The sequence below is a fragment of the Rousettus aegyptiacus genome, unplaced genomic scaffold, assembly GCF_014176215.1.
Source record: "Rousettus aegyptiacus isolate mRouAeg1 unplaced genomic scaffold, mRouAeg1.p scaffold_m13_p_3, whole genome shotgun sequence".
Taxonomy (NCBI): domain Eukaryota; kingdom Metazoa; phylum Chordata; class Mammalia; order Chiroptera; family Pteropodidae; genus Rousettus; species Rousettus aegyptiacus.
Genome location: NW_023416306.1, coordinates 115399124 through 115409385, shown reverse-complemented (window position 1 = coordinate 115409385; position 10262 = coordinate 115399124). Strand labels below are relative to the sequence as shown.

The window sequence follows — 10262 nt, the reverse complement described above, 5'->3', positions numbered from 1 at the left end:
AATCTGGAGCTCTTGAAGAACTGGGGAGGGAGCCTTCTTGGCCCCTGGGTACCCTCAAGCCTCAAGCCCCCCAAATCCAGGGGCCTCCAATCTCAGAATCTTTGGAATCCTACCTATGACTTCTGGGCCCCAAGGGTGAGGACTCAGGCACTGATGCTAGCTAGCAAGCGTTCCTCCCTGCACTCCTCCCCAGACTTCTAGGTGGCTTGTTATTCCAGTAGCCTCTTTCCCCACCCCCTAGTCTGTTTTGTGTGCCTGGGCCTGTCTCAGGGTTGGCATGCACCACTGAACTTTCCATCCTGGAAACCAGCCCCAGGCCTCCTGGGGAGGGGCCTGGCCACTCCTAGTCTTTGATCTTTGGGACCAGAGGCCACCCCTCCCCCTCCCCAAGAGTTGAAATTGCCTCCTGCAGGAAGCCTTCTCTGGATTGCCCTTCTCCCATAAGTATCCTTCATTTGAGCAGCCCCTAACCCTAAAGATGCTTCTAATAAAGAACTCATATCCTCCATTGATCTGAGTGGACATGAAGGATGCCTGGGAACTGAGAAAGAGGAGACCAAAGGAGGGAGCGGATGAGGCTGAGTCACCAAAGCTGGTGTCTTTGAGTTTTATTGGGAAGGGGAGTCCGTTGTAGTGTGGGAGATTAGACCAGTAGATCTAGTGCCTGCAAAATAAAATTCCTTATCTGGCCTCCCTGGAGAGGTACAGAGCTCTCTCGAAAGAGCTGGGCTGAGGAAAAAGCCCATTGTCCCAGTCTATTCCAGTAAATTAGTGTCATCAGCTCTGGGACCCCTGGGGCTCAAATGGGAGAGGGTGGGGGACAACCCCGGTGTGTGCAGTGCATCCCACAGTGGTTGGCACTTGGCTCCGCAGGACCCTGTGAACTACCCCAACCTCGGGGTTTTAGTCTCTCGCCCACATGCAGGCATCATTCACGGCAGGGACGCAGCCTGAAGGTCCATTGTCAGACCAGCTGGTCTGTAGGGAAGCAAGAGCCTAGCCTCATCTCTCCGCCAGACTGGCCAGGATGCTAATGAGATTGTCCAGCCCCAGCAAATAGCCGTCCTCGCGGTTGCCCTCCTCCCAGGGCCTCCGGTGGTCCAGGGTCTGGCCGTCGGGGAGGGGCGTGGTCTTGCCGAAATCGATGAGCCACACACCAGCGCGATGACAATGATCATGCACGAAGAGCAGTGAGCTGCCAATCACCTGCCGAGCCCCACTTGGTCTGACCATGGCCCTTTCTCCCAGAACCTCCCCCACCCTTTTCCTTCCGTAACCCTCACAGACCCCCCCCAACCCCCCAGCCCCCCACCTGAGCTTACGCCTCTCACCTCATGCCTGCTGAAGAACTCAGAGACCTCCAGGGTATCCCGGATCTGCAGCAGGCGGTTCAGATACCTTCTCTAGAGAGGGTAGAGTAGAAGAAGAAGGCCAATTAGCTAAATGCTAATTGAGCCTCTGTTAATATTAGGGGCCACGATGGGGGCTCGGCTTGGCGAATGCCCTGGTGAAGAAAATACAAGCCCCCACGTGGTATGCTGAACAGAAGGGAAGGAAAGGAACGTAAAACCATTACAACGCAATGTGAAAAATTCTAAGATGGGGGTCACAGGCGAGGGCAGTAGACTGGATGACCTGAGGGCATCTCTCAGTTTCAGGCTCCAGGAGTATCTCAGGGTTCTAGGATCCAGAGCTCACCAGCACTTCCGCATCCCCTTGCACAAACTCCTCAAAGACACGGATCACCTGCTCCCGGCTTCGGGTGGTCTTGAAGTCGGTGCTGCAGGATCCGTCAGCTTTCTTAAGGAAGTGGGACAGGAAGTGTCAGGGGCCTCGTACACGCCAGAGAGGGAAAATTTGAAAGGAGGGACCTCTCGGGATGTTGGAGGCTGGGGACAGAGAGATGGCCGCCAGAGGGTGCCTTTTCAGGGGGGTGGGGGGGCCGACATGGAGAGCAGACACTGCGCTGTGGGGCTCGGGGGAGGAAGGGCTGGAGCTATGCAAAGCAAAGCGGGCCTGGCCCACCTTGACGCCCTCAATGCGGAAGCCGAGTGTGGTGCTGGAGCTGATGCCTTCTCGCCACTGCATGTATCGCGGCTTGGTGACAGCGCGCTGCGCGTGTTCCTCCTCGGTGGGCGCTGCAGGATCCACCGCCAGCATCTTCTTATACATGTCCTTCCGCAGCTTGGGCCGCTCCCGGGCTTTGGTCAGCTCCTCTTCCAGGTAAGTCCTACGGAGGCACAGGCAGCGACAGAGCATGAGCCGGCGCACCCCAGGACCCAGTCGAGCACGGCCTTGGGTACTGGGTAGAATGCTCGTCCCAGCCCCAGGCTCCCTGCCAGGTGGTCTCCACCCAGCCGGGCAGGGCACACGTACCTTACGCCCATCTTGCAGTCAAGTACGCAGGGTCCATCGAAGCCGTCGAGCAGGTCCTGCAACTGCAGGTAGCTCTCGCCGTCGCGCTCCACCACGCCGTGGAAGGCGGGCACGCAGCCGCGCAGCGCATCGGCCATCAGCCGCGCCAGGCAGTAGCGCTCCGGCTCAGAGCTTCGCTTCAGGATCAGCCCGCTGGTGCCCGCCGCCTTGAAATTCCCTGCATACTCGCACCATTAGCGCTGCTTAGTTCATCCCTTACGCCCATACTCACTCACACAACCGCGCCTGCCCCATGCTCACCCGTGTGCCCAGCCAGCTGCACCCAGGCGTAGCGCTTCTTGAAAGGGCTCATGACCGGCAGATTCACCATGGTCCGAATCTTCTGCCAGTGGCTTTTCTGAAAGCAACACGGTCCCGGTCTGCGTGTCCGGAGTCTCAGCAATGCATAAACCCTCCCTCCTCTGGAATAAAGTCTCGGCCAGCCCTGTTAGTCCACAAGCAGCTATCGCCTCATCATTCATTCATTCAAGTAAAATTTATCATGCGCCTGTGTAGCGGACACTGAGATGCACAGGGTGGTGACAGATACCTGAATGTGCTGAAAAGAGCCCTGGATTTAGCATTGGAAGGGTCAGGTCTGCACTTCAGTTCTGCCGCTCAAAAGCTGCATGGGTAGGTTACTAAACTGCTCTGTCCAGGTTTTAGAACTTTCGTGAGCATGAGAATCACCAGATGGTCACCCTTATTAAAAATGCAGATTCTCAGGTTTACCTAGGGAAATTCTGAGTAGGTCTGGGGTGGGACCAAAAATTTGCATTTCTACCAGTGCCTCAGGATATTCTGGGGCCTGAGAAACAAACCTCTGAGCATCAGTTTCTTCATCTGTAAAATGGGGAAATAACACTTTCACTGGGTTAAAGTAAATGAGGCTTGAGGGTAACAGGCTCTCTCCCAATCCCATTTTCTGGCAAGAAGCAGAAGCTGGACGAATCTGGATTATTGATTCATTCACTTGGGACCATAGGTTCCTTTCATTTAGAGAGACAGACAAAAGCAGTAACAAACATTTGGCCCAAGGCAGGGAGGACAGCCGGTCAGCACCTGGAGAAAGAATTACTTGGGGCTTCCCCAAATCCTCTGTTATCCCTGGATACCATATCACTCTTCGTCAGTTGGCAAGACCCAGGGGCACCCTTGGTTCTGATCTGGACCCAGAAACCTGAGCTTTGAAAATGGGAAGCAGAGCTGAGGGCCTGTCATCTTAGATGGGACAGGGAGGGAAATGTAGATTTTGGGTGTACCTCTTGCCTCACGACCATTGCTTCTAGCCTCCACCGAATCCTGAGAGCATCTTTATACTCTGGACCTTTCCTCTTCCCACCCAAAACTCATCACTCCTATGTAAACAGGTTTGTAGTACACAGGTTTGCTCATCCAAATTGCATGTCTGCTGCCTCCTCTCAGGGGTGCTTGCTTTTAGAAGAGTTATAGAGTGTGCCCCCACAGGGCTGGAACTCAGAAATCCAGCCTCCCTGACCAGAGGGAGTTCTTAGAGGGAGAGGGAGAACTGGGGCAGTGGCCTAAGAAGGGGAAGGCTATTAACCATTAAGCCCTTTCTCATGGAAAGGAGATGGGGGGTAGTAACAGAGCACTGGATGGGGAATCAGAAGTTAGTTCCAGTCCTGGCTCTGTCAATTTCTAGCTGAGTAGCCCAAGTGAGAATTTCATCTCTGTGAGCCCATTTCCACTGGGAGGACACAGCTGCTGTCATAACAAGAACTACCATTTGCTGACTGCCTACTGCATGCCAGGCACTTCTCAACCTCCATCAGATAGCACTGCTCTTGCTTTCCTACTGCAGTCCCTACATGGCACACTAGGGTGTGATCACATGTCCAATCCCCAGGGATCTGGGGGAGTAGCCAGAAGCAGCCCACTAGAAACATGACATCTCCTTCAAAACTCCCTTTTTTACTCTTTAAATACATTGAGGCATTATGCTGCATAATAAATCCAGGTTTTATTATAAAACCTCCACCTCCAAAGCCTCAAATAAAATTCCAGGAAGATGTGCCATGTGGATTCAGCAGCACCATCCTATACACTCTTCTCCCACATTCAGTTTGAGAATCATGATGATGATGATCATTATCATGTACATGCACAGCAAGTACACGGGGTGGTGGCCTTATTGCCATTTTACAGAAGGGAGTCAAAGCTTAGAGGAGTTAGCATGCCCTCACTCCCCACCTCCAGCCTCTCAGTCTCTGGCTTAAGCTCTCTAGCAGCCCAGTCCCCTCCTCATGTTCCAATTGCTCCAGTATGTTCCAAAGTCCATGCTACCACCCTGACTCACTCTGGGGATCAAATGGGACCCTGGAATGAGAAATAGCTTTGTATTGGATAAAGTGATTTGCAGCTACAAGGTCATGTGTGTTTGGATCTCTGGGGAAACAGTGAGATCTGCCTGGGGACCCGTCTCTGTTGGCTAGACACCTTTGCCTTCATCAAAAAGAAAGGGTTCAATAGTGGAGCTTCAAGCACCTTCAGGGGCCTACTGGCAGAATGTGGGGGACAGTGGGATAAGAGTGGAATTCATCAAAGCATAGATCTATTTCTGTAGCCAGCCAAGTAGAAGAAGGTTCCACCAGTCTTGGGTCAGGTGAGATGGGAGAACCGCATCATTCATTCTTCTGGGATCATATAAGAGTAGTGAGTGGGGCAGAGAAGGTGGAAGAGGACGTGGCAGAAGAGGCTGTAGTAGCATCTGCAGTCCTAGACTACTGCCACTTGATTAACGTGGGATAACACAGCATTGTAAAATATGGTTATCACCTTTTCTCCCCACCTTGATTTTGAGATCATATCAGCCAAGAGCAGCAAAGACTGAGGCTGATTCCAGTCATGCAGGGTACAAAGGGGTTTCATACCCATTATGTCATTTAAGCCCTCCCAGCCACCTCTTGAGGTTGTTGATATGATAGAATTAACTCCCCTGATAGTAATGAATATGGTCAAACACGGAAGGAATTGATGCAAGTGTCATGGAACTCCTTGCCATTCTCCATCTGAGGGAGCTACCTCCCACAAGGAACATATGCATATAAAGATGCATGTCTCCAAAAAGGTTCCTGGAAAATCATTCTTTGGTGGGTGGGTGGGTGGGGATTTGGGCACATGAACAACAGCAGGGAAGATATTTTTGAGCAGGTAAGGCTTTTATTGTATGGATATCAAAAAGCAGATTTATTATGTTACAGAGTGAAATCTAGCTGAAAAGAAGGCCAAAGCCCCATCCTCTGGCCCAGCCTACTCCCCACAGAAGTCTAGGAAACCAACTCACAGCCAGAGCCTATCTTGGTATCTTGGGGCAAAAAGCCCAGGAGAGCTGACTGTGTGAGTCTTTGATGAGGTCACAGGAAGACTTGCTGATAATTGCTCACACCTGGAGCTAGACAAGGATCATCTTTCTCTGGGCAGGGTTTGACTGCACATTAGCCTTTGATGCTTCTTTGTCTAAGCTCCATTTGGAAGACCTGAGGACTTCTGCTTCTCAGATACACTTAGTGTCTGATGTGATATGAGCATCTTCCAGAGTGGACCCTTTTCTCTGTCTTTGGTACTCATCTCCATACTTCCTGACTCCCACTCCCTAACTCCAGCTATCCAGTCACTGGCTGAAGCTCTCTATCAGGCCAAATCCCTCCGAATGTTCCCTTTGTCCTATCAAACTAGCACTCTTGGTGTTGGTGGTGGTGGTGAAAGCAATCAGTTTAAATTTATAAAATCATTTGCACTAAGGTATAAGTGACCCACGACTTCACCCTCCCAGAGGCATTTACTTTTAAAAAGGAAGTCGGTTAACCTAAATTCTGCTCTATAATTAGTGAAAAGTGAAGTGTGGGAGTTTTGGGTCCAGGACAGGACAGCATCCAGGTCTCCTTACCCATCCTGGAGCACCAAGAGAAAGAGAACCAAATGAACAGGAGCCAGACACCCTCTCTTCTGCTAGAGGAACACTCCAAAATTATTTTAAGAAGCAGACAAGGCCTAAGCCTATGCCAGCTGCCCTTGGGGAAAGGGCCCTAACTCTGCCCCTGGCTTGTATGGATTTCCCTGCCCATGACTTTTCCATCTGCTAGAAGAAAGGCCCAGGGAGAGTGGCAAACTGTCTATCTCCAGCTAGCCTGGAGGGATCCCAGCTTCAGGCTCCTAGAAGAAGGATGTATGTGCCAGGCAGAGCCAAGGTAGAGCCTTTCCAGGCTTCCTTCAGCTCCAGCTATTCCCTTTATCTGCCCAGGCCCGAGTACTTATACTGGTGAGCTGGCAGGAATGCTGCTGCAGTACCCTTCTCCCAGTTGCATCCTCATGCTCTGCCAGCCTATGGGATCTGCTCCGTGCTTGGGGAAGCCCTAAGGGCAGCCTGGGCGGGCGCGCTGTGCCACTCCCGATACGCTGTGAGGCAAAGTCCGCACCGGGGCGGCCCTTCCACGGGACGCAGGCAGCCTCTGTCAACACCCCCTGGCTTATCGGCTGCCGTGGCTGTTTGCCTTCGGGGAGGCCCCGGAGAGCTGGGGGTTGGGAAGGCCTGAGAGACGCAGCTTTGGAGCTGCAGGGCCGTCAGCAGCCATCTGCTCCAGCTCCTGCCCGTGTCGGGAGACGGCGAGGCCCAGGGTGGGAAAGGCCGGCCAAAGATGTCCAGGGCACAGCTGCGACTGGTCCCTGGAGCCTTCACCCCAGCCAGGTTGTCTACTTCGCGTACAGGCTTGGGTCGCTGGACGTCCTCTGCCCGCGGACCTTAGTGGGAAGCGGTATTTGGACGGATCTGCCCTCGTGGCCCCCTTCCTCCTGTGCCCCCTCTCGGTTGTCAGATATTAGAGCGGGAGGGGGGTGGGGGGTGGAGAGAAGTGCTGTGGACCCGGAGCTACTGCTCCGGATTTTCGGAGGCGGCGAGGGAGGAGTCCTCTCACTGCCCCACATTCCACCACCCCCTGGGTACCCGCCTCCCTACGTGGGCTAGGGTTGCGCTAGAACGAACATGGGTCAGGGGCATCCTTATTCTCCGGGGGAGGAGAGAGGGACTCCCTGCACCCTACACCCTGCGGCGGGGTATGTTCCTAGTTTAAGAGATTTCTTTTCTTTTTCCTCTTGTGTTACAAACCACACTGCCCTCTGGGTAATGTAAGTCTCAAGGGGTAACTAAGTCACAGATCCGTGGCAAGTCGTTACAGTATCTTCCCTGCCTAGTCCAATCCGAGCGTGTGGCTGGGTTCGGCAGGCCGGGGCCGCCCCCAGTGCTGTCCCCACAGCTCCCAGGCAACCCCGGTGCGCGACCGCAGTTCTCATCCCCTTTCTGAGAAGGCCCGGAGGCACCAGAGTCTGCAGAGAGCCCTTCGCCTCTACCTCAGCTCACGGGACACTTGCATAACGTGGATCGAGAACAATTCCTTCGCACTAACCACAGGGAGTTATTTAGAGCATTTCGCCTTCGTTTAAACAAGGGGCAAAAGACGGCTGTGCTGCGTGCGGCACACCCCAAAGGGACAAGCACGGGGAATGACTTCACCGTAACTTGGCCTGGATTATTCGAGGGTCAGATCTGGCCTCTGACACCAGAGACGGATATTAGCAGGCTGATCGCGCCCTTTCGGCCTCAGTTTACCTTCCCCTGGCCATAATTAGGAGCGGTAAACCGAGAAGGGCGGCGTTCCGCCCCCTGTCAGAGCTCCCAGCCCCGCCCTTCCCGCGTCCACGCCTCGTGCGGGCGCCGGGAGCAGACGGTGGCGGTTCCTGAGCAGAGCCTGGAGCGCCGCTCCACTCCCACTCAGGAGAGGGAAACCGTGGCAACGGCGGGGGTGGGGCCGCGACGCGGGAGAGGGGGCGGCGAGAGAGAGAGACTCGTTCGCCCCTGTCTCTCCGAGAGTTCGCGGGGCAAAGCCCTACGATTCGTCCAGCCCCACTGCGCAGTTGGCAGGTCACGCTCCCCCGCTCCCCACCCCACCGGGTCCCCGCGGCCGGTCGCAGACTCCGCCTCACTCGCCCTCTTAACCCCTCCAGGGCTCAGGCCGCGACCCTTCTGTGGAATCAGGGTGAAAACGGCCCAGGCGGGAGGTCGGCCCGGTGCCTCCCTCCGACCCCTAGGTCCCTTGCACAGTGAGAATCGGACCCTCGGCGGAGCGAGCTCGCGGCAGCAGCCGGCCCCCCGCGCGCCGCGAGCCGGGTCCCCAGAGCGAGGGCCCCGCGCCCGCGCTGGCCCCGCCCCCGCGGCCCGTACCTGACCCGCGTCCTCGCCGGCTTCCAGCTGCACGTTGCCGCGGCTCCGGCTCTCGCTGTCGCTCAGCAGATCGTCCTCCGAGTCCTCGGGCAGTGACGAGGAGCCAGTAGAGGAGAGCGACGAGGTGGAGAGGCGGCGCGGCTGCTGCAGGTGCGACGAGACCTCGGCCGGGAGCCAGCCGCCCTCGGGCTCGGGCGGTCCCGGGCTCGCCGGGGGCACGTCCGGCTCCTCGGCTGTCACAGTCAGCTGCGGGATCACCGGGGCGGGGGGAGCCCGCGGAAGCCCGTTGGGGACCTGTCTCCCACGCCGCTTGGCCCCGCGGGACCGGGGCTCCCCTGCGGCGGCGGCGGCCGCGACTGCGGCGCAGCGTGCCTCGAAGAGCAGACGCAGCTCCCCGACACTCCGGCGCGGGGCCCGCTCCAGCCCCGGGCTGCAGGGCCCCGCGCCTCCCGGCCGAGCCATGCCCGTCGGGCCCCCGGGCAGGGTCATTTCCCGGCACAGGAGCTGCAGTGGAGCCCAGCAGCCCGCGGCGCGGCGGGGACTGGAATCGCTCGGCGCCCCCGGCTCGAGACTGCCCTGAGGCGGAGCCTGCGCCGCCGCCCGCCTGGGCCCCGCCTCGGCCGCGCCCCCCGCCCACTCCTTTCACTTTCAGAGAAAGCGCGGGTCTCCAAGGGCCTTAGCTCGGCGGGGATGGCTCTGGGTTAAAGCTGCCGGTGGCCAGGAAGCCCAGACTTCGTAGACTTAAAACTAGGGTCTGGTGCTCACGGCCTCTCTGTGCCCACCCTCGAGGAGACGGGAGGGGCGCTCCGCCTCCGGGTCCTACTGCCTTCCCAGCCTTCGGGGCTGTAGAGGAATCTTCCTCCTGCCGGCTCCAAGGTCCCTGACCCCGCAAGGGAGGAGCTAGTCCTGCTCTTGCTCTCCCACCCAGTCCCTCTGGTTCCTTTCGGCGTTCCATCCATCCTAAGCCAAGGTTTCCAGGTTTCCCGGCCTTCTCTCTCCCTGGTGTCCCTTTCAGCACAGAGTTCAAGGCCACTTGCTTTCTAAAGAAGCCTCTCCCCAGGGCGCGCGCTCAAGCGGGGACTCTGTCCCGGGAACAGCAGAGACTTCTCCCCTCAAACACCCCACTTCCCTGCGGTCAGAGAACAAGGCCAGGGGGCGGAGCCTGGATCTCACGTGTCCGGGCAGAGTGCTGGGCTGCATCCCGGGCTGCTGGCTGGCAGGAGCTGAGCCCCTCTTCCCTTTTTACTTATGGAGTTTGTGGCTTGGAGTCTGCTGTGTGCAAGTAAGTCATTTCACCTCCTTGAACTGCTGATTCTCCTCCGCAAGGTTGTTGTCTACCTCACAGGATTGCTGTGAGAATAAAATAAAATGAAAAATGTGAAATCTCTAAAATGTTAAAACAGTTTTAGGGTGGGTGGTAGAAATAGCCAGTCTCAGGTTTACCACATTCTAAATGTAATTAGGAAAACCTCACCTGACCCACAGAGTTTGGGCTGTGAAACTAAGAGGGGACTGCTGATGTTGGTGAAGTGTTTCATACATTGCAGTATGCTCATCAGTGGCATCGTTGTGGCGGTTCTTTGGACATTTCACATGGTGGTAGTCGGCTGAA

At 56.2% G+C, this 10262-nt stretch overlaps 1 protein-coding gene across 1 annotated transcript; it reads right to left on the bottom strand.

Annotated features, from left to right (window-relative positions):
- Positions 1-573: 573 nt before the first annotated feature.
- Positions 574-9225, bottom strand: ITPKA (inositol-trisphosphate 3-kinase A). Its single transcript, XM_016152274.2, has 7 exons — positions 8651-9225; positions 2677-2773; positions 2377-2593; positions 2026-2230; positions 1699-1800; positions 1332-1403; positions 574-1206 (listed from the first exon to the last, which is right to left on the bottom strand). Exons 1-7 carry the CDS (start codon positions 9137-9139, stop codon positions 1003-1005), a joined length of 1386 nt encoding a protein of 461 aa, XP_016007760.1. The 5' UTR covers positions 9140-9225; the 3' UTR covers positions 574-1002.
- Between the last annotated feature and the right edge of the window lie 1037 nt (positions 9226-10262).

Bases quoted from the DNA above. Each gene is read 5' to 3' on its own strand.
- ITPKA (XM_016152274.2), bottom strand. From the start codon at position 9,139: ATGACCCTGCCCGGGGGCCCGACGGGCATGGCTCGGCCGGGAGGCGCG. The intron at 2,594-2,676 runs GTGAGCATGGGG...GCGAGTATGCAG, and splicing joins GCAGCTGGCTGGGCACACGG to GGAATTTCAAGGCGGCGGGC. The intron at 2,231-2,376 runs GTACGTGTGCCC...GTGCCTCCGTAG, and splicing joins GACTGCAAGATGGGCGTAAG to GACTTACCTGGAAGAGGAGC.